The 24,630-nt window shown below is 38.6% G+C and overlaps 3 protein-coding genes across 3 annotated transcripts; 2 read left to right on the top strand and 1 right to left on the bottom strand.

The window, feature by feature from the left end:
- The first annotated feature begins 1,079 nt into the window (after positions 1–1,079).
- On the top strand, positions 1,080–11,323 carry LOC133523726 (ras-related protein Rab-10). Its single transcript, XM_061859415.1, has 5 exons — positions 1,080–1,312; positions 1,515–1,714; positions 3,678–3,767; positions 6,273–6,397; positions 7,292–11,323. Exons 1-5 carry the CDS (start codon positions 1,186–1,188, stop codon positions 7,359–7,361), a joined length of 612 nt encoding a protein of 203 aa, XP_061715399.1. The 5' UTR covers positions 1,080–1,185; the 3' UTR covers positions 7,362–11,323.
- A 2,475-nt stretch (positions 11,324–13,798) lies between these two features.
- On the top strand, positions 13,799–18,720 carry LOC133523723 (uncharacterized). Its single transcript, XM_061859411.1, has 4 exons — positions 13,799–14,107; positions 14,859–15,133; positions 16,035–16,196; positions 17,169–18,720. The coding sequence occupies exons 1-4, from the start codon at positions 14,050–14,052 to the stop codon at positions 17,895–17,897; spliced, it is 1,224 nt and encodes a 407-aa protein (XP_061715395.1). The 5' UTR covers positions 13,799–14,049; the 3' UTR covers positions 17,898–18,720.
- LOC133523724 (proteasome subunit alpha type-6-like) lies at positions 18,682–24,596 on the bottom strand. The gene is made up of 6 exons (XM_061859413.1): positions 24,384–24,596; positions 23,893–24,069; positions 21,430–21,585; positions 19,800–20,002; positions 19,281–19,351; positions 18,682–18,813 (listed from the first exon to the last, which is right to left on the bottom strand). Exons 1-6 carry the CDS (start codon positions 24,457–24,459, stop codon positions 18,756–18,758), a joined length of 741 nt encoding a protein of 246 aa, XP_061715397.1. The 5' UTR covers positions 24,460–24,596; the 3' UTR covers positions 18,682–18,755.
- Positions 24,597–24,630: the final 34 nt, after the last annotated feature.

Here is a 24,630-nt window from a genome sequence, read left to right as displayed (position 1 = left end):
AAGATGTATCAGGTCTTCGTTCCCAACAAATTTAACCCACTGCCTGCATCTGAAAACATACAGCCTTGGTTATGTACAGTTTATATTCCAAGTGTTTGCTAATGAGATGATCAACTGATTATTTAGCGCTAATATGCATCTATAAATCAAATCAAATATGTTAAATAATGACCATTAATGCATAGAAGATAGATAATTTTCCACTGAAAATCTTCGACGAATTAATTTTGTGTCATATTGCATGCAAGTTCTCAGGAAATTTCACATATTTTATTTAATTACTTACACTAATATACAAATAAACATTCAATTATCGATAGTTTTAGTACATCCCTAGTTCACAACTAAAAATAATATAAAATATCAAATTTTCGATGTGTTTAAAGCCTGCTGCACCAAAATAAGGTCAAAAGTATCTAAAGCAATACGTACCGGTCTTTATCCAAGGGAAATTTCGCCATAAAATCCCTTTTTTCGTGATTTTCTCGAGTGGCTCGCTTGCCACATATTTCACACTTAGTAAACCGTTTTCTCGGTGGCATTGTAACAAACTCGTTCTTTACTCTGATCACGGTTCACTATTTTCGATATTTTCACTAAATAATAAAGAAATTGCACGAAATACCCGAACAAAACATTGAAGCCTTCATAACAAACAAAACAATTAGGCTGACAGTTGACTTGATGTAAACTTGACAGAATAAATAGCACTGACGTTTTATTTTTCTTCGTTGGCACAGATTTGCGAAACAAGTTCCATACAAAACTTATTTTGTTCCTAGTTGCGTCAGCCTGTCATAAACATTCCACATATTTTTTGAGCGGCAACTGTTTTCTATTGTCTATGGCTCGGCGTCTATCCCAGGTGTAGCAGACAGGCGTACCGGACCAACCTTGGTTCGAATGTGTGGAATTGGTGTGGAATGAATCCGCCGTACGTCCGTTAAGGAGGCAGCTAAAAGCCAATGCGAGAAAGATAAATTCAAACCAGACAAGGTCTCGTCCAGTATACCCGTCTGTAATCGCTTTAAGATTTGCTTTGATTTTCAAGTTCAATGACATCACTATTTTTGCTCTCTGGCAACACAATCAGTGAGCTGTCACATTTCCGTTCGGATCGGGTGATTCTTGGATTTTGCTCGTTTTTCTTAGTTTTCCTACAAATAAGTGTAAAATAACATAAAAATGGCCAAGAAGACTTACGATTTATTGTTCAAACTGCTCCTCATCGGCGACTCCGGCGTGGGAAAAACTTGCATTTTATTTAGATTTTCGGACAACCATTTCACGACCACTTTTATTTCCACTATCGGTATGAACCATTTTTGTATCTACTAAAAATATCCAAGTGTTCTATAAATTTTCGTCGCTTCTTACGATTTAGTAGCAACCTATACAAACACATTAAAAGTGAAATGAATAAGAGACATTAAATCTGTGTTCATTTAAATCCTTAAAGTGCTCTTACAAAAATAGTAAATCGCGGCTGATTCATTTTGTACCCCGTTCCACAGGTATCGACTTCAAGATAAAGACAGTGGAACTGCGGGGTAAGAAGATAAAGCTGCAGATCTGGGACACGGCGGGGCAGGAGCGCTTCCACACGATCACGACATCGTACTACCGCGGCGCCATGGGCATCATGCTTGTATACGACATCACCAACGAGAAAACATTTGATGACATTGTGAAGTGGCTCAGAAATATAGACGAGGTAATTTATTTTTATTAGAGTAGAGGTGTACTGAACAATCAAGATCCTCAATGCCCATATAAGGCTGGTTAGAATTGTAGACGCAAAACTGAGCTCAGAAACCCACAGTCAAAATAAAATTGAATGTCATCCATGGACACCTATAAATAACACATTTCAAACATTGTTGAGATTTACTTGACACTAATGGTTTTATGTAGTTGAAAAACCTCACCCAGATCATTCCAGATGGCCTCCAAATTAGGACAAATCTCAAGAGGGCATCTTTACCTGCTGAATTGGAGGCTTTGATGTTACTTTGTTTTTTTTTTAAATCAATGCCAAATCTGGAGATCACTCACTCTTTACCCCGTCTCTAGCCTTCAGGTGTAGGCCTCCTTCATTTTATGCCATTTGTCACGTTTCTGTGTGACCTGGAGCCACTTCTTCTGAAACTCTACTCTGGGGACGTTCCACCCCCATGGTCGCCACTCAAAATCTTGAGATACTACAGCTATTGTCATTGTCTAGGGAAAATAAAACGGTGCGAGAAATTAAAGAATGGTTGTGCAGAAAGCATTACTGATTGAGACTGATTTTTTGTTTGTACCTATAAATCACACAAATTGTCTGAACCTAAAAAGCACCATTATTAGTTATGTGTTTTAAGATATAAATAGACAGTTTTCCTTAACATATTTCTACATATCAGATAAGCAATCATGTATCTTATGATTCAAATTACCACAAATTGCTAGTACTATGTCACAACGAGGGGGGGGCAGATTTAGGGTCGGCAATGCGCATGTAACTCCTCTGGAGTTGCAGGCGTACATAGGCTACGGAGACTGCTTACCATCAGGCGGGCCATATGCTTGTTTGCCACTGACGTAGTATAAAAAAAAATAAAAAAATAGTATAACTGTGTCATGATTAGACATGATATTGACTAAGCAGTAATTTGTCTTTAGTTTCTTAGACCAGTGGTTAGCAAAGTTCACTGGGCTCTGACGCACCTAACAAAAACTGCCAAATTCGCGACCCACTTCTTGACTGTTCTAAAAGAGAGGGCATTAAACATTGTTCACGCTCAGATTCTGTGGTAGTTTCAGGGCCCACTAAATATTTGGTTGCAACCCATAGTTCGGGAAATAATGTCCTAGACAGTTGCATCTGGTACTTGCCTACTGTGTTATCTTTCCCGCTTGCTGTCTTGATAATGAGTGGGCACCTAGTGCTGACCTTATACACTATGAGATAAACATAACCTGTTTAATGTTAAAATGCATTATTAGCTTCTTTTCTAGTGGTATAAACTTTTAGAAGGGTTTTTCATAATAAAATTGTTTTTTATGTTCTATTCAGAACATTTTTGCCTTACTATGAGAGGAGTGATTTTAGCAGTCAGTGTGTTTCTTCATGACTATTTTTGTGTCATATGTTCTGCACCCCACTGCATCTAAAATTTCCAAAGTTGTGTCCAGATTTAGCAAATACGCAGTGAGTATGCACACGTTTGATGTAGATTTTGGCTAGTCCTGCCAGCCCAACTCCTCAAATCCTATCCTTTGATGTTGAGTAGGCCCTCTAGGAGGTCTCTCGGGGATCCGAAATGTTTAGCCCTATATGGAGCCACTCCGCTGCATTCCAGCACTATGTGAGAGGCTGTTTCTTCTGTCTCCATCCATCTTCAGCATAGGGGGCTGTCTGTGACACCTGTTATAACAAGATGTTTATTACATAGTCCATGACCTGTTATAACACTGGTTACCATACTCAGTTGGACCTTCCCTAGTTGAAGGAGCACCCTTGTGAGCTTTCCGTTGCCAGTCTGATTTAGCCAGTGTTCTGTGTGTAGTTTCCCTGTACGTGCCAGCAGCATTGAGCGTACCTTGCTAAATGGTATCGGGAGACTGGGTTTATCCATAATAGGACTTGCCACTTGCCTAATTGTGCACTCTAAATGTCTCTATGACTGTTCCAGCATGCAAACGAGGATGTTGAGAAGATGATCCTCGGCAACAAATGCGATATGGAGGAGAAGCGTGTTGTCAGCAAGGAGCGTGGAGAGGCGGTAAGTAAAGTACCTATTTATACAGTCACCATCAGACATGTCGAAGCAGCCAAGGTGTTCACAAATATCTGATCTGAACACACCTCTCTATTGTCAAGGCGATAGAGTGTGTGTTTAGATATATTTGGTCGAAATTCGCTATTAAAGGCTAGGCAAAGGAAACTTGTGATTCTTACTTGTTTGTGATAGAAGTTGATCATGCTAAAAATAGCTTTTAGAATCTAATTCAAATATTCTTGCTCATGCTGATAATAAGTACTTAACACATTTTTATTGTAAACAAGTTTAAAATCTGGATGTTTACTGATCTATAAATTCTATAATGCAAAGTAGGACGTAGTTTATCGAAAAGTTTATTAAAAAGTGACATTCAATTGTATGACTTGGTTTTGTCAGAAATAACGTTTGTCGAATATTTGGAATTTTCATTTTTATACTTTTCCGTACAGTCCCTACTCTACTTATGTATAAGGGTGAAATAAAAAGGAATATATTTTATTAAGTGTGAAAGATAAAATCGTCAGTTTTTCATAGTTGGAAGCCAAAATCTAGAGTGAATAAAAATTGTGAAGATCTTACTGACTTTGTCGAATTTAATCAAATGTGATACGTTCGGAACACATCAATCGGCCGGCAACCCAACAATAATGGAGCATGAACCACGCTAATATGCAAAGCAAAGCTAGAATAATTAGCGTTCCGCACAACGCGTTTTGGTAGCAACCTATATTATATTAACGCGGATAATTTTACTTAATCGTATCTCATGATGATGTTGCATTGAAAAGTTAACTTTATTCTATGCGGAATAAAGGTCGTATTAGGTATGGCTGATTCTGACAGAGAATGACGCATAATTATGTGGAATACTTGGTTAAATCAAAACCGCTTTGTTTTTATTTGGATTATACTCGTAGGACGTAATCTAATCTGCCCAGTCATCTAATATAGGCTCATGTTGTTAATAAAATCAAGGTTAAATAAGCAGGATTAGATGCTCTCAAACTTTCAAACATATCCCCTGACTTCGTTTTCATCACACTTTGGTTGTAGATCACAGGTTCGTCGTAGGTATGCGTGCCTAAGATAGAATATAAAGAAATAATTATTGGACATTCTTACATAAATTGAATAAGCCCCACAGTAAGCTCAAAACGACTTTTGCTATGCGTACTTAGACAACGTTATATATAATATACAAATATATTGAAAACACCCATAACTCAGGAACAAATATCTTTGCTCATCTTACTAATAAATGCCTTTACCGGGATTCGAACCCAGGTTACCCACGACCATCGGCTTCATAGGCAGGGTCACTACCCACTAGGCCAGGACCGGTCGTCAAATATACGTGGTTAAACACGTTTGACTCTATTTATGTGCTAAAACCTACAACCTTTCTTTAGTGTCTTACCTCACCCCGCCCACAGAGGGCACGCAGGACATTGCCTATTCTCATTACTCGTATCCGTAATAAACAATAATGCCTCTCGTATGCGCTAGAGAAGGCCAAATTAATTGCCCCACTTATCGTTATTGCCGCACATTTATTGACGCTCTAATGATGGTACTGATTTACCACTCTGATTACAAAACTCCTATGAGATATGCCCTTAAAGTTAAATTGCGCCTCAATAAGTTTTATAGTCATTAGATGTTGATTGTCATAAATTAAAGAGTATAGAAAGGTCTGCCGACATCATTCTCGGATAGTATTATGGATACAAACAGCTGGATTTTTTGCATTGCCCAATTATAAAATGCTATGTATAATTCGGTAAAGTGTTATACGATTGAACAAGTTTTTAGATGATTCACATTCAAGATTAGTTCGATTAGTACATGGTTAACAGTTAGTCGCTAATTATTACACTATTCATGACTAATGGATCACTAACTATACTTTCTCATACAGTTTCTGGATTGTAACTGTCGTGCAGTAGCGCTTTTTGTAGGTATTAATCATGCATGTTCAAAAATATATGCGTGATAAAGTGCATGCAAACAACAAGTGGGTGGGCATGTAAACTTATAGGTATTTGGTAGGTTATTTGGAGGAGACTTGACAATTACCCATCCAACTTGGGCGTGGTTAGATAACAAAATGTTTTTAGATTATTATTATTTTGGTCTTCTCGTTAGATGCTATCGGCAGCATAATAAACTCAACAGTTAGGATTTAGCTGATTGAAACCTTTGATTCCAGCATTATAAGTGTTAAAGTTAACGATGTGCTTTTCAAATACGCTCAATCGTTGATGACTTTCAGTCAAGGGTTGATATGACAGCAGCTATCCTTCAGTGTTGGCTTGGTATGATACCAGCTCGTACAGTCGCCCCGTTATTGTTGAGACTTTTAGGGTTCTAGCTAAATTTGGACATTCCATAGCGTAATTATTGACAACCAATTTAGCTAGGGCCCTAAATTGCTCAACAATCGCGGACGTGATAGTATATCAAATGATGAATATATTTTGCTCATCAGCCCATTTCTTCATGCAGATAGCGCGGGAGCACAGCATCCGCTTCATGGAAACTTCGGCAAAAGCTAACATTAACATCGAGCGCGCCTTCTCCGAGCTGGCAGAGGCTATCCTTGACAAAACTGCAGGCCGTGGCACCGACAGGTGAGGTCCTTTATCCTCGTTATTGTTATATTTAATGGGTCCAAGATCGGTTTCAGCCACAGCGACTTCTGTTAACTCTGATGTTACCTTTCGCCTGTGACTCATTTCACGAATCTTATTGATAAAAGAACGAGAATATTGCAGGCAAACCTCGTTCTCATCGTATTAATTTTTAAGGCGTCCATTATCAGATTTAGCCTACCGCACAGTACTCTTTGACATATTCATTTAGCGTACTCCCGTAACGTAACCGTATTGACTAGGTGCGATGGGGGAAATACAGGCAACTTCAGCACGGCGTGGAAAAATTATGAACTTTAATGGGACGAGTTTTATGGGATTATATTTGACAGCTATCAACTGTTACCTGTAATAAGGTGTCCCATAGTCGCTAGGCTGCCACAGTCAAGCACAGAGCGAATATGGGTGAATCAACTTTTAGAATACTTATTTCGTGTCCATTCGTGTCCCTAGACTTCCTAGCAAAGAAAAATCGTAGAAAAAACAGAAAAAAATATGCTCCCATTCAAAAATCAAGGACACACCATTTTTGTATGGGAGTAACCTTTTTTCTGCTGCTTACCGTACAAAATGTAACTTGTATCTTAACAAGTTGTTAATTTTAACGTGTTAATTAAATACTAATGGATCTAATAATGCCCGTGTAAACAAAATAATGATAAAAAAATCGACATGGGATTTTGAAAAATCAATATTTCTTTGCTAGGGAATCTAGGGACACGAAATCAGTGTTCTAAAAGTTGATTCACCCATAGTTATGATTTACAAATGCTGTTGTTAGATTTTTTTAACCTAAAAATGAAGGATGCTGGTTATTGAATAGTATAATTTCTATATCAAACACTTGTTTAAGCCTGACTTTCTATTGTACAGTGACGCCGCCCGCATCGCCGTGGAGCGCCGGCCGTCGCGCGCGCCGCAGCAGCGCGCCTGCTGCACGTAGGGCGGCCCGGCGCGCAGGGGCCAAGGGAGGCCGCCGCCGGCCCCGCCCGAGGCCGCCGCCGGCCCCGTGAGGCCGCGAGGCCGGGAGTGGTAAAGTGGTCGCGCACCGTTCAGCCGGATAATTATCAACGACATTTTTGTGGCCACAAAACTACATCGCCGTTACTACACTGGGTTCGTTTAAGGGACAGTACAAGTCTTGGGTTACCAATGTAGTCGTGGCATTTTTTTGCATAATATTTGGAACGCTTTCATGGTTGAAACTTTGGGATAAATACGAAAATAATGTCTACAAATATTTTTACCGGAAAATTGTACCGTTCCTAAAATGAGACTCGGAACAAGCAATTTATTTTTAATAGATAAACAGTTTTGTACACACTTTAGGCCACTTTAAAATAGTAAGAAGTGCAGCGGGCGGTCAGACAGTAGCTTTCGATAATATTTATATGTAACTGTATAGGTAATGCTTTATTATGTTAAAGCAGGGATAGACAACCTATGTCAAAATCAGGTCAATTTATTATGTCCATATAATTTTGGTGGTAGGTAATGTTCACATGTTTTAAAAACAAGTTAAAAAGGTTGGTCATCCGTAAGTTAGAGCTTGCGTACAGCGAGTGGTCGTCTAGTCGCACTTCGGTGCCGGGCTTACTTGGAAGCGGTCGCTTGGTTTGGTGTTAGGTTTGTCATGTTTGCTGACGTATAAATTTTACTAACAGCAACACATTTAAATGACTATTACCAAAAAAAATCTTATCGAAAAGTAACATTAGTATTATTTTCATGCCTTAGGTGTGCGCATATACATCGTCAATTAAGTGTGTTGGTGAAGAAATAAAAAGCATTGTTTTTCAAAATAGTGTCGCACTACCTTGCGTTTTGTGCTTATTTTTTTAGGTTATCAAAAAAAATGCACGTTTATTTTAGTACTTATAGTCCAAACACGCCGCTTTGTAAAGTAAATGTCATAATATTGTACGGTGTTAGACGGTTAAGGTTTCTCGACTACAATCTCTGCAACACGACGATCTGTCTGTACATAATTGCTGGAAAATGCGCTTTATGTCAATCGTTTAAGGTTCATATCGGAGGCGAAACGATTATATAAGGATAACACGCATGTTTTAGATTTTTCTAAGCTATCAATTATTAGTCTTAAATTCTACCTTATTGTTGTGTATACTATGTGTATGTCAAGCGAGAGAATGTTTATATTGCTCGCGTTTTCGGATATGTGGATGTGCAGATAAAAAGGACCTTACGTACTGTTACTTAAAGCATTTTTTACCTGGACAGACTCATAATGTTAAGATTTATTCAGTTAATTATTAAAGTAATGAAATGTGTATATTGTGCAATAAATAATCAATAGCTTGAAAGATATCGTATCTCCAGAAAATCAATGTAATGTTATAATGTATTTTGATTGAAAAGTTGAAGGGATGCACTGTAAGGGTATGTTTACATTGAGCTATTAGTTTGAAATACGACGTGAAGCGGGAGTAATGTCAGTAACTAAAGTAGCTACAGTTGTCCTGACAAAGATTATCTGCACATGATATTATTACAGTTGACTGTACTTACGAGTATAAACTTTGTGCCAATGTAAATGTACTTAATACTTTTATAAGTTGTCTGGACATTACTCATGAAAAGCAGATGAAGAGCGATTTGGCAAACAAAACATTTTAAAACGGTGATATTTTATGTATGTATAATGCGTAGAATTATTTAAACTGCTTTGTAAGAAAATAAAAGGAACATCTATAAAAACGACTTGCTTTTCAGTTTTTAAAAGCTTGGCAAATCCGAGCCAAGAATCTTGAAAACGAATACCATCTTCCCCGGGGCTTTCTAATAATCTAATTTCTGATTTATTTTTTGTTATTCACACGTGTATAATAATGTAAAAAGAGAATAGTTTTAACCAGGTTTGGGATCGGATTTCCTTATGTGGATGTAGTAAACACGCAAAAATATAAAATCCTACATCAAAAACTACTGGTACGAACAGCAACATACCCCACTAACCTGTATGTCTTATTTCATTGATATGATGTTGAAATGGTCAGATACGTTTGGTAATGTAAGTAGTAATTCAGAGCATTTTTTTACCGCTACAACTTTTTTTTATAAAACGCAATAGTAAACTATATTAGAATGTATTAAGGTTAATTTTATACTGTATTCTGCGTCGGCCAAGGCCGACTGGGGGTCAAGGTCAATATTGTCAACAAAATGATAAGATTTCATACATGTTTTACTTAATTTATGTTAGTACCGGACCAAGCCCTGACTTGTATTGTGGCTGGTCTTGCTTGTTACTTAATGCATTTTGCGAAGACTGCATGTGAAAGTGGCTAAGACACTAGACTGAAATCAATACAAATTTTATATTTTTACAAACAGTACATACGAAAAACTAGACGAGAATTGTACCTTCTCAATAATAATAAGCACGCAGCGTGGCGACAATAATATTAATTGCGTTGTGGTATATTTTAAGGTGTTGAGCGACGCCCATATTTTTACAACCGAAGATAACATTAACTATTTTCAAACTGATTTTAGCAGGAGACTAGGAAATGTCGGCAATGGAGCGTTCGATTGATATAGGCAGCTATTTATTAATTTACAGTACATATGGGGCTACTTTATAGCACTAGTGCGAGAAGTAGCATATTACGTTACTGTGTCGAACATTTAAAGGGCCATATGTACTGTAAAACGTTGTACGATACATGTGCGAATAGGTAATTCGCAACTCGTGTCGATTTAAAACACTCCCTTCGGTCGTGTTTTAATTTATCGCCACTCGTTTCGAATTTCCTATTTTTCGCACTTGTATCGTAATGTACTAGTCTAGTGTCTGGCCAATTTTAGAGCAACAGTAACATATCCCTGAAGCAATACTGCGCGTGAGTTAGCTTTAGATCATCGATAAACTGAAAGTCGGTGGTTTAAATCATTGCTATTTAAAATTATGTCTTATCACAACATTATATGTCATCATTTTAAATGTCAAGGTTATGACAATATGCTTTGCTTTTATAGCATTGATTTATTATGAATTTTATTACCTGTCTGTATTTTTATCTTCCGAGATTGTATTATATTATGTATGCACTGAAAAGCTTTTAGAACTGTGAGAAGTAATTCTGTAATAGTGCTAACAGACGGACGGACCGGACCACGACCTTGGTTCGGTCAGCTTATCTGTTTACTGTAGCTGCGTCCTTAACGAACGTACATCGAACCACCTTCCGCTCGATCGCACAGGCCTCGGACCTTACCAAAGTCGCGGTCCGGTACGCCACGCCCGTCTGTTAGTGCTTTAAGTACGGTCAGTCTGACAAGTTATTCATGGAATTTTGAAACCCTGACAATTATTTATAAATTAATTTTGAAATTTCATTGTCATTGATGTAAGGTAAGGTTCAAAATAGTCTATTTATTCAATTTGTCTTACCATACCCCAACCCCGAAAGTTCTGTCAACAGCAAAAGTATCACTAATTTGTGACGCTCCATGCCTAAACGGTCCTTATGCACATGGAGCATGAGGGCCCTTTAGGTATGGAATGCCACATTTAGTGCAGAAAATTCTCCACGCAGGATATGATTTGAGCTGATCATATCAAAAATATTATTCCGACTTACTTTTGCTGCTGACTCTACCGTTAAGAAATGCGTGTTATACATTAGGGTGACTTGTCAAATATTTGATTTTATTTTGTATCGTGCGAACTTTATGTAATAATTCAGAATTTTCAGCAATTGCTAAATATACGTAAACTTAGGATTCGCTCGATAAGAAATGGAATGGAAAATTTGACATAATAATCGGCGTCGCACCTTAAGTCCTATTTTATCGCACGGTGTATGTGTCGTCGGTTTTACATGCTTTTATAAATAAACATCTGCATTGTATATTACGTTCATATTAAACTACCTATCGTAATTAGTCTTATTATTTATATCGACTTTAAATAGTGAGAGCTAAAGAAGCTAACAACTCATCTTTGTTTTATTTTCATAGGAACAACTATGTGTTGCGATATATTTGGCCACTTTGGCTGTATGTTTGATGCTGCCTGTACTTATTCGTGTCGTCCCCGATGACGCGCAGATTTGTCAAATCTAACCTTTAATAACATGACAATACGAGTAAAGGCACGCGTCTTCGTGGATGACACGATCTATAGAAGTTGCATCTATTATAGTAAACACCCCTATAATGGAACAGGGCGGCTACGGCATTTTTCTCTGTCACTCTAATTACGTCTTAGTGAGAGTAAAAGAGAAAATTTGCGAATTTCGGTTTTCGCGGTAGGCCCCCAGGCACCAGTAATGGGATGGTATAGACAAATCCTGTAAAACAAGTATTTACCGTCAGTTTTTAATCGCTGGCAATATTTTACCATAAACAAGAGCCAAATAGCTGTTTGTCTAATTTTTCATTGATATTTGTTATTTTCAAAACGAATGGCGCCATACATCTCATGACTGGAGCAAAAGACCACAGTTTTAATTGGTTAATAATATTGAAATCAATTGCAGTAGTTTTCATTAAATACATAGAAAACATAAAGGACGAATTGGACATTCAACTTTTAAAGCGTAAAGCTGTAGAAATTTTACAGGTGTCGGTGAAATATCAAAAAAACTCCAAATTTTCTCTTAAATGTTCCATGATTGGTGCATATGTCATTCGTGACATAGTTTTCTTTTAAAGGGTCTAGCAAGCTAAGCTAAGAAGATTGGCCCCCGCAAGGGATTTGGTTGTAATTTGAGGTGCAGTAGTGGCAGGTCCTAAGAACACTGTATGCGTAATATCAGCCTTCGATCTTCTTTTGTTTCAGACTTATCCACGAAAATGTCAAAAAATCAAGGTAATTTTTAAACTGTTATTGAAGCTAAACCAAGCAAGCCAGAGCAACCAAATAAATTCAGAATTAAGGAGCATAAAATGGGGTTAATAATGCATATTTTTACAGACATTCATTTCCTTGAACTTGGATGAAAAAAATAATGTAATTTTTTTCTGCTCCATTTTTTTGCCACTTTTCGCGGAGACACAACTATCAAAAAAATTACGTGATAAGCCACATTTGTTAACTACGTATCCATTTAAAAACATTTTGAAAAATCATGGTGCGTCATAATAAAAAAAAAAACAATTACGAACATAAAGTCGAAAATATTTGGGCTCCACATACCAGTGCAAATGTCTAAGGGGCTCTTTCTGAAATCCTTACCAGACGACATTTTTCTTACGGACGAACATATTGCCCGTAAGAGAAAATGTGAATATTGTAGAATCGAATTTAGTTATACTTGGGACGATGAAGAGTATGACTCTGTAAAAATGGAAGAATTGTATTGTTCTGTTTGCTGTACCGAGTTATTTGTTAATATGGAATGGTAATAAAAAATGTTTTTGTCAATGACTTTACATCCAATACTTTTATGTACCCACTTCGTTTCTTATATGCATATTTAAAAAAAAATTAAATAATACCTAAAGCAATCAATTGTTGCAGCGTTCTTTATCTTAGTTCCATTTGTTTTGCGTAAACATATATTACAACATTTACACCTTCTTTCAGATACATATTATTAAAATTGCATAAGAAATAGCTAGAAAATGTGTCAATTAATTATTTCATAATGAACGAAAGAGGAAGTTATACTACAGACACATTTGCCACTAGATAGTAGGTACTACTCTATTGATATAATATGATATAGTAAACATATCTTCGTAATTGTTTTTTTTTGTAATGACGCACCACGATTTTTTTAAATGTTTTTAAATGGACACGTAGTTAACAATTGTGGCTTATCAAGTAATTTTTTTGATAGTTGTGTCTCCGCGAGAAGTGGCAAAAAAATGGAGCAGAAAAAAAAACATAATTTTTTTCATCCAAGTTCAAGGAAATGAATGTCTGTAAAAATATGCATTATGAACCCCATTTTATGCTCCTTAATTCTGAATTTATTTGGTTGCTCTCGCTTGCTTGGTTTAGCTGCAATAACAGTTAAAAAATTACCTTGATTTTTTGACATTTTCGTGGATAAGTCTGAAACAAAAGAAGATCGAAGGCGGATATTACGCATACAGTTTTCTTAGGACCTGCCACTACTGCACCTCAAATTACAACCAAATCCCTTGCGGGGGCCAATCTTCTTAGCTTAGCTTGCTAGACCCTTTACTCCAACCCCTTAACTGACGGATTTGAGTTTTTTACTGAAACAATAACCATTATTTGACCTAATTATTACAAACTTATCTTGACAATAACATTATCTAATGGCGTCCTTCTACCTACACAAAAACAAACAGGAAAATATTCTACATGCAAATAAATTTACTCTTGTGCGTTTTACATAAAGTTCAATTTCGAACAACATATTCGTAGTAAATTGAATAGAGCATAGACTCCTATTAACTAATTCCTTGATTTAAACAATAGTTGTTTATTATGGAATTTTCGAGTGGTTCCAAAAGGTAATAACTGAATAGGTTTACTAATGACATAGTACGTTAGTTCATTGACTTGTTAGGGTGGAGGTTATCAAGGGGTCGGGAGTTGACCGACTGATGCGCATCGTCAGTGTCTCAGGAGCTACGATTGTGAGTTTGTTAGTGTTCGGTCTTACGGAGCTCTGGATAGAGAACCTAAGATGGGGAGTCTAAGCTGGATAGTGCTTTTGGCTTGCCTGCAGATAGTGTATTCTGATCGTAAGTGAAAATTTGTAATGTACCTAATTTTTTTTTGTTACCGACGCCTGCTAATCATCTTATCTTATTGAAATATTTGTCACTTTACTATATTCGTTACTTAAAAATAGTGACAGTACTTCGAATTTGTACCCACATACTGACGACATATGTATCTACAATATCAGTAGTAGCAAAGAGAATTTGAAATAGAGGTGGATTTGGATTGTCAAAGAAAACTTTGTAGCCACGGTAAAACTGCCTTCTTTCGACACACGATTTAAACTTTTAGAACGCTATTTGACTTGGATCCTTATTATTTTACTGATATGTGTTAAATATCAAAAAGTGGTGCCATCTTACCGGGCATAGGCTAAAGGTTGTGGCGCCATCGCTCGAAACGATGCCGCCATACCTTTGGCCTTTGATCTATTAGATGGCGCCTTTTTGATATTTAACATACTTAACACATATCAGTAGAAGAATAAGGATCATAGTCAAATGTCATTCTAAAAGTTTTCATCATGTGTCGAAAGATGGCAGTAAATTTATTGTGGCTACAAAGTTTTCTTTGACAATCCACCTCTATTTCAAATTCTGTTTGGTAGTAGAGACAAATATGTTGTGCGTTACATGTGCAACTGTCTGTACCTCTAGTATCTGTACTCCATACTGTTTGTATAACTTGATTATGCTGCGTGCCTTTTACCATCTTTTTCTTCCTTTATTTACCTAGATATCTCAAGTCTGATTTTAGTAATTGACATTACAGCGGACTGCGTAATCGACCTATCCTGCCGAGAATGTATCCCAGACAACATGCCTCTCGTATCCTCGCACCGCGCCACCACGGGCGCCGTGCGGCTGTCGTCCGGCGAGCAAGTCGGTCTCGTCTGCCGCGGCAGCAAGTTCCTGGCCTGGCCGCTGCAGCATACGGTGTTGGCTGTGTGTGAGGGAGGCCGTTATAGAGTGCAGATTGATAATTCTCTACGGCACTTGTTGGAGTTGGGCTGCCAGGAGAATATTTTTGAGGATGTGCTTCATCATGTAAGTGTAGTTGACTAAGATCTTGACATGACCGAGAATCATGTTTCTCAATATCCTCGCACCGCGCGACCAGCGGCGACGTACGTTTCTTGTTTTTTAACGACACGTCGTATAGGTAGGGTGACTGCTATATTAGCTATTGGCTTATACATAGTTATTGGCCACTCTTAACAATAAAAACTTCTTCGTTTTTAGTGGCTTGTTTCTTTCTGATTTGTTTTTTAGCATTACGAAGCATATACGATATTTTACATTATTTTTCTCTCATAAGTAATACAAAGTTATAAGCAAATTTCGTTGGCGTTTTTAATAATTTTCAATATAAAGACACGTCAAGACTTTTTACCTTTTTTCTAATGCTAAATAAACGAATTATATGAGTGGCTAATAATTACTATGTAGTGGTCATTGACATATATATCTAAGGACAGGCCTTACCGGGCACTAAGAATAGCGCTAGTTCAGTATTGTCACTCACGAATTCGAGTCAATCGTGCAATCTAACGCAACTAGTTGCGACCAATCGCGCGCGTGATGCGAACTCATCAACTAATCGCGTTGTAGCGATTGTGCACGATTGGCCCCATTCTCATTGCCCGTAAGATAGATTTATATATCCTTAGATATATATGTCAATGGTAGTGGTCATTGCAATAACTATAGCAGTCACCCTACCAAACATTTAGTGACTCGTTGTATTTGTTAGGATTGCCAAAGCATGGACTTCTGCTCATAAAAATAGGTACTTCTGGTGACGTGACGGACCGACTGGTCAATGGAAGTAACTCCAACTATACGAAGTTTCTTTGTAGGCGCTTAAGCTCATTGTAATTATAACTGTCATTGAAGTGTTCTTTTTATTTATTTCGTACATTTTCTTTATGATACGTATTTCTGGCAGGTGGATCACTGCGCGCCGCCGCACCAGGGCCGCGCCTACCAGTCGCCGGGCGCCCGCGGCGCGCGCCACCTGGCGGCGCTGTGCTACGACTCCGACCGCGCCATGCCACTAGCGGCCCGCGCCGCCGCTACCGGCCCCGCTCTTCCTCCTCACAGAGAACAGGTAATTCCGAACCTAATCCAACTAATTATTATCTTTGATGCACCCATTGGCCACGCTTTACCTACACGAGAAAAACATGGATGTTTCTTCATTATACAGCATGGTTGTTTATTGAACTTTTAGTAGGTACGAAGTTAAAGAACCGAAAACTGGAATAAGAAGTTTCTAAAATCGTAGACGGTAGGGCGATAGAATCGGATCATGCTAACTCTGCTAAGTATGGAAGGTAGATGTAAGGAACCTCCATGTACCAAAAAGTGTCCGTCAAAAAACCTTAAATAGGTGGCGCTACAATACCTAAAATATTTGAAAAATAAAAAAAATCGTAGACGTCGCACTTCACTCCCTCAATAACGCCTAGGTTCTCTAGCGCTACTCTGGAGGGTTTGGAACTATTATTTATAGCTGACAGCTGGAAAGTTTTGCAACAATTCTGCCTATGGAGATTTCATTCCTTGCCTCTACCTTCCATACAGCTAAGCCTTTGCAGTACGGAAGGTAGAGGCAAGGAACAGAAACTCCTTAGGCAGAATTGTTGCAAAAGTATCCAGCTGTCAGCTATAAATAATAGTTTCAAATCTCTCCAGAGCAGCGCTAGAGTAGCTAAGAACCTAGGCTATGGACTGTGGAATTAAGAGGAGTGGCATCTCTTATGGTAGAACTGTTGCAAAAGTGTCCAGCTGTCAGCTATAAATAATAGTTCGAAATCTCTCCAGAGTAGCGCTGGAGTAGCTAAGAACCTAGGCGCTATTGACGGACTGAAGTGCGCTGTCTATCATTTGATTTTTTTGTTCAAGTATTTTAGGTATTGTAGCGCCACCTATTTAAGGTTTTTTGATTACACTTTTTGGTACATGGAGATTTATTTCCTTACCTCCACGTGCTCTAAGGGCATTCTATATACTAAAGTAAGGACGCTAAGCAAAGTTGTATATTGATATAGGTATTCAAAAATCACAAATTAAATTCCAGGACGCGCCACGCAGTCTCCTCGGCAACTTCAACCAGATGTTCGACACCCGCACCCGCACCGACACCGACCAACTCTACTCCGACGAGAAACGCCTCAACAAGCGCGTCAGAGAAATCCTCAGACATGACCCCGTCTCGCTTTCCGACCAGGAACTTACTTCGGCTACTCTTCTATCATCACATTACTTCGATGATCAAGATATGCGCGTAGCGGATTTCCCTTCGAATCGTATTGCAGCCTGGCGAGGCGTAGCCCACGGAAACTTAAGGCACTTACATAAGGATGTTTCTGAAGTTCTACGTCACGCTAGAACTAATAATTCTCAGCTTGACGTTTGGACAGGAACGCACGATATCATGTCATTCCGTGCCGACTCTAAACGAGTCGAATTATATTTGAAACCTGGACGTTTTCCTGTTCCTAAGTATTTATGGACATTAGTCCATGATCCTAGTCAGAATAAGGCTATCGCTGTTGTAGTTTTGAATGATCCTTTTGTAGCTGTGAGTGAGATTCGTTCTTCGGTGTTTTGCGAAAGTATGTGCGCGCGAGCATCCTGGTTAAAATCGCTTTTACGTAACCGAAATTATGAGAGTCCTGTGTACGGATTAGTGTTCTGCTGTAATGTACACGATTTTAGTAATGTGGTTACTGAGATGCCCAAGGCGGTAGTAGCGAACGTTCCTAAAGGAATCGATGGCTTGCTCACAGACTATCCTAGTGTTTAAGTACAAAAGAAGTGAACTGCAGATAAATATCTACGCACTGTCAGAAAAACAATGAAATAGGGATTAGACTTTAGAACTGCCTATTATTATAACAGTTAAATAATCATGACTAAGTTTGTATATAACCCCCTTATTCATAAACGTGTACAAAAGTTACGATGCCGCTAATAATCGTTTGTCCCTTTCCATCATACCAATACGTCGAAAAGGAACAAACGATTATTAGCGGCATCGTATCTTTAGTACACGTTTATGAATAAGGGGGTAAGTGTTTAAAAAAAAAAGTATATTTTGAATACGTACATCAACATTTAAATAATCATGACTTTAAGTTTGTATATAAGTGTTTTAAAAAATTTGTATATTTTGAATACGTACATAACGTATTTGCTAAGGGTATATATGTCAGCGGCAGATTGTAAGATCAGGCAAATCGTGAAATTCCTAGGCATATTGAGAAACGCGAAAATCTGTCATTCCCCGAGTCGACGGAGCCCCTATTTCTGGACAGTTTTCCCTTCGGGCATCTGAAGATACCTAACGGACCTATCCTAACCTTTCAAATTCCCTGTGCGAAGTTACACAAGAACATTACGATCGGCCGCCGACATATAGATAGGGTACGCGGCCCAAGGATCTACACTAAAAAACTGGCACTCATTTTAGTATAGTAGTAAAGTTGAGAGCACATACTAGTGTTTCAAATATGATATGCTATACATACTGCATTTATAATCGCAAGGGCTAAACTAGGACACATCAGTAAAATTAATTGAAGAAAGGATATTGAAGAAGTGTTTTATTAAAAAATATCATTACAGTATAGATTTTTTATTGTAATATAACCATAACCAGACCTTAATCCTTCTCAGCGATGGCCGTCAGGTGTCTCTCGGTCTCGCTCTCTGAGAGCACACTGTAACAAGCAATTTATAAATTACCTCTAAGCTCCAACCAGCTCAAATAGCGACAAAATATAATATATATATACTCTTAGCACAATAATGACTTCCAAAAACGGTTCAGATGTTACACTTAAAGTTACCCCTTCTCCATAAATATACCCTACCTACAGCTTGCCCAATACAAAAATTTCCCACTATTCAAAAAAGTTGTGATCGGTTAGAATCTTGCATGGCATGGCATTACAATATTTGTTGTTGTCATCCTTTCCCTGTGCAGTCGAGTCGCTCGTAGCATGATACACGGTCATTTTTAGGGTTCCGTACGAAGAAGGTACAAAAGAAAGCCTTATTGAGGTCTAGTCAGGCTTCTATAGTTATTCTAGTTCTTTGAACTATAATAGCTGACACTAACTGTAACTAACATGTTACATTTTCAATGATAGTTTGTGATTGACAGGGCGCATAAAGAATTACTTACTGGAAATTGGGGTTCTCCTTAGTGACGATGCCGACCTCGATTTCATTCGCCCTGAAGTCCACCGAAAGCACCTGCAACAGAATAATGTATGTATTATCATTTGATGTAAATTAATAATCCTTTCAATTTAAAAAATAAAATTAATTGGTCTTAAACCCCACTGAGCCGGAGAGGTAGCCTTTGTATATTCATTCATAGTAACGGGCCTATCTAAGACAGATGATGGCGTTTCTTCCCTTAACATGGGGCGTAAAGCCAAGAAATTAGAAGGGAACAAAAGATTTGGTGCGCCGCGCGAAACTAGCGAGGGCAGAAATGGCCATCGCGCGAGTTTTGACCTTAAAAACTCTATCTTTTGAATATAATTCTCTTTAAAATTTAACGCGTGGCGTTGCTCAGTTGTATCACTAGCTATTTTATACGCCTTATATAAGCAGTTGTAACCCGACGGGTCCTCTCATACCCAGACTCCTTTAGCATTTAACCAGAAAAGGCCAAGGAAATATAAGGACTACAGACCTGGCTAAGACACGCAATGGCCAGCTGAATGGCATCATCAGTGGGCAGATCCGCCCTCTTCTTCAGCTTCTTCTCGAGGTACGCCCCCGCGTCCGTGGCCTTGGCTCCCGCTGCGCACGCCTTGTACGAGCAGTAGTAGCCCGACGGGTCAGTCTTGTAGACCACGGGGCCGGTCTCAGGGTCGTAGGCGATCAGCATCATGCCTGCGGATAGATATAGCTTTAGGAAACAGCAAAACAATAAAAAAATCGACATCGATCCGCGAAGTTACGTAATATCACGGATTGTCTAAGATGTTATTATTTATTGAAGTGACAACTTCTTTAGCGGCGCTGTGCACTCTTTGTGATGGGGAAAAAATGTTAAACTCGCGACAGGTCACGTGACTGCCAGATTGGTCAAATTGAAAACTTGTAAGACCGTCACGTGACCTGAGTGAAAATCTCCATGATGGTTCTAGTAATGATGATGGTGTCGTTGTAATTATGGATGGAAGTTGATTTTTCTGAGAGATAACTTTTTAATGATAAATAATTGTAATAGTTCTGAAGATTTAAATTTTTAATGTAATATAAATTGTCATGTTTGTGTACGATAGCGCAATAAATGAATATTGTATTTTACCACATAAATGATAGTACTTTTATAGTGATAATTAAAGCAATTCGTGCAAAATTATTCCCTAAACTTTCCAAAATATCAAAAATGCACATCGTTAATATTCAAGTTTTCACTTCTGCCGGCACTTCCGGAGTGCAACCCGTTGTTTTTTAGGGTTCCGTAGCCAAATGGCAAAAAACGGAACCCTTATAGATTCGTCATGTCCGTCTGTCTGTCCGATTTTTAAATAACCCTTTGAACACTTTATGTCATAAACACAAATATCACTCAAACGCCAAGGTCCCGCGCGCAAGGGCGGTAATGTAAATCTTATTCGAAAGTGTGAAGGTTACTTTGACAGTGTCTTCCATAACACGTAAAGGCGTCCTTGGCGCTGTGGGCACGACTAGTTTTGGCGTTCGAAAGATTAATTAATAAGATACAGTGGTATTCTTAGGTATAGTCATAGACCCAAACTCAACAATGAGTTTGACTCTGGAGTCATCACTCAAAGTTTTCTCTAATTATTTAACTTAATGTCTGACTCCCTTGATTTACTCACAATTCTATCCCTTGCTTTGACAAGTCACATTAAACATTAAAATTGTGGAGTGTGGAATTAAAAGGAAGAAAATCTCTTATGGCAGAACTATTACAAAAGTGACCAGCTTTCAGCTTTAAATAATAGTTCCTAATCTTTCCTGGATTACATGAATCATAGAGGTATAGGTAATATAGAGCTGAAATGGGGGAAATTACGTAGGTTGTTTGTGGTATGTTGTTAGGAATGTTAAAATGTGTTTTTAATTTTGTCGCCTTGCGTATGTTCTGTCCCTCACGGGCGCACGCGTATAGCACATCTATATAAATACTAGGTTTATGACATTTTATTTCGGTGTATTGTGGGGCTCCTATTTCATTTTTTGATGGACACTTTTCATATATAGACATTTTCCTCCTATAACACAGGGACAAAGAGATAACTTTTCCTTGAGTTGACTTCACAATCACAATGTTTTAAAGTACTTACTGCAGCCAAGAGGTCGCATCTCCGCGTTTTGCGTGTAAACCTGACTGATGTCAGCGATGCGGCGACAGAGTGTTGCAGCTGGGACATCGCAGCCATATTTATAGCGCCAGTTCGCTGCTTCATAGCGCGCGCGCTGCACTTGGGACTTGCTGTCCGCTGTAACATTGCAATGTAGGCTTGGACAGGGAAGAACATTAGGCTTAGAAAACAATAAATTGAATATGGAACTGCATTGCGCCATTTCATGTAATTTTGGTATTTCACTTATTTCATTCAATACATGCTTATGAATTTGCATCAAAATGTTATTGGATGCTGTAAATTCGGAGTAAATGAAAATGGCCACGGTATACATTTTAAATGTATTTTATTTTATTTAATCATTTAATCCAAGTAACTTTAAACTCATAAATATGTTAGTATGCACTTATAGCTATGTCAATATGTACAAAGTTATTACTTAATAATTACTAAGACAGCTATGTTTCTAGAAGTACCTAATTAGTAGTTAGACATAATAAGTACTTCTAGGAACAGGCATATCATCACAATCCCTCAAATATGGGCAGTCAAACCTCTCGGCTATCGAACTCAGGATTGGGTTGGGGCTGGCCCGCACCAGGCGCACCAGGGATGTGCATCGTTTGCACATAGTAGTATAAAAGCAATCTACGCGCGCTTCAGCAAACATCCCTGATGCGCTACAGAAGCAGGGCAGCTCCAACAGTGCCAAACGCGTTGTTATATTGGACCTGAAGGGCCCCGTAGGCCTGCTGCGTGTAGTACGTCCATAAGCTGCACGCGTACAGGGAGGTACAATATGCTCTAAAACGACTTAATTTCACCTCCCTAGTACAGCGCGCAAACTTACGCGCAATCATGTTTGCCCTTACCGTCAGCGTCAGGGCCGTTTGCGCTCGATATCCATGTTATCATTTAAGTATTAAGGGACAACATGGCCTAAATATATAGCCAGTAGGTTCAAACACCATGTATTGGGTTTTACCCACATTGTACTTTAGCCCATGTTGGATGGCGTAGGTCTCACATATATTTAAAAGTTTTCGCAAGCCACAAGCCCATATCATCGGCGTAACTCAAATTATTCATACAAACTGTGTCAATATGGCAGCTGATACGCGTTTTGCCGAGCGCCTTGCGAAGCTCATTTATATAAAGGTTAAAAAGTGTGGGTGAGGTCAAACCCCCCTGCCTCACCCCCACACTCCAACCTGTAGGGGTCCGATAAATGTCTTGCAAGCTTATGCAAGAGAGGTATGGGCACTGTGAATGTCATCTCACATCTCGGTAGGGCACAGCACAGCAGATGTCATTCCAAATCTAGAGCAGAGCCTAACTGGGGAAGTACCTTCACCTTACAAAAAACCACAGCTGAATAACACTAGACCCTACTCATAGTGTTGTGTTCCTGCCACTGAGTAAGGTTGCCAGAGCTCAGCGAATGTGCAGAGTGTTAGGACGAGCGGTTTGCTTGTCTGCCACTAATTTAGAGCTGAATTTAAAAAAAAATTGTACCTGCAACCAACTGGGATTTCTTGGTGGGTTTTCAATTAACTAAATATTTAAGTATTGTGGATTAGCAATCCAAAAAAGGTTTTGGTTGCTGAGCGTGCCAACTGTTCAGAGAATTGTTACTTCATATCTCCTCTTCTTCCTCGCGTTGTCCCGGCATTTTGCCACGGCTCATGGGAGCCTGGGGTCCGCTTGACAACTAATCCCAAGATTTGGCGTAGACACTAGTTTTTGCGAAAGCGACTGCCATCTGACCTTCCAACCCAGAGGGTAAACTAGGCCTGGTTGGGATTAGTCCGGTTTCCTCACGATGTTTTCCTTCACCGAAAAGCGACTGGTAAATATCGAATGATATTTCGTACATAAGTTCCGAAAAACTCATTGGTACGAGCCGGGGTTTGAACCCGCGACCTCCGGATTGCAAGTCGCACGCTCTTACCGCTAGGCCACCAGCGCTTATAAATAAAAGCGCTAGAATTGTTACTTCATATGCTTCTTAGTAAATTCAAAAAATCCCTACTATGATATTATAAATGCAAAAGCTGTTTGTCTGCTACCTCTTCATGTTTTAGCTGCTGAACTGAATTGGATGAAATTTGGTATGAAGATGATTGGAGGTCAGACTATAGTCTACCACTCTAGCTCTAGTTTGGTCAAGGGGCCATTTCTGGGATATAGGAAATTTCAGTGTTACATTTATCTTTCTTAGAGAAAAATGTTAAATAACAGAAGATAATTAATTTACCATTTTCTAAATGATAAAGTAATAAAAAGTTGATGTTAGGTTGGGATAAAAATATCACACTGAAATTTTCTAAGTCCCAGAAACGGACCCCGTTTAGTATAGTCTAACCGGGCAGGCAAATGGTTATGCACTATATACATGAATTGAGTAAATAATACTATAATATCTAGGCATGATCTCCTCACCAATCATGCCAGTCATAACACATCCAATCTTCTCAGTGAGAGCAAACAGGTGTGTGACGGAGGCAGGGTCCAGCAGGCGGTCAGGAACCTTGCGTTGCGCCGCGACCACCGCCGCATCAGTGCCGCGTAACGCCACGGACGTTAAACCGCCCTGGTTGATTGCTTTCAATGCATACTCTGAAACCCATAATTTGTTGTCAGTTTTATAATCTGGGCAACAAAATTATAGAGTCATTAAGGATAAATCCAATATAGAATTAAGTAAGCTCTGTCAAGAAATCGGACTTTGTTGGCGCAATTTAATAACCTGCAAGTCAGCTTATTATATATTCAAAAACATAGGATACACCGGCAGGATTACACTGTAGAGTATTTGGACAAATTATTTTAATACTTTATTGACTACGAGGAAGAAAACGCTGCAGGGTGTATTATATACTAGAGTAAGAAGAGTCCATCCAGGTTGTAGACTGAAAAGTTGTTATACTTACCAACTTGATAAAGTCTTCCTTCAGGGGAAAAGATAGTAATGTGCCTATCAAAACCTGCGCTGCTTTCGCGTGCCATTATGTTTTTAAAACAATTTTCTTTCTATTATGTACGGTTTTAGGCAAAATTACTTTTTGTTTGACAGCCGCTTTGCAATGACAAACGAAACGCTTCAATTTTCCTTTCTCATCGCCGGTTTATAGAGTGCCTACTCATGACAGCTTACTAACCAATAGTAACATTAGTATG

The sequence above is a fragment of the Cydia pomonella genome, chromosome 12 (assembly GCF_033807575.1).
Source record: "Cydia pomonella isolate Wapato2018A chromosome 12, ilCydPomo1, whole genome shotgun sequence".
NCBI classification, from domain to species: Eukaryota; Metazoa; Arthropoda; class Insecta; order Lepidoptera; family Tortricidae; genus Cydia; species Cydia pomonella.
Note: the sequence above shows the minus strand (reverse complement) of the source record. Positions and strands in the feature narration are given on the sequence as shown.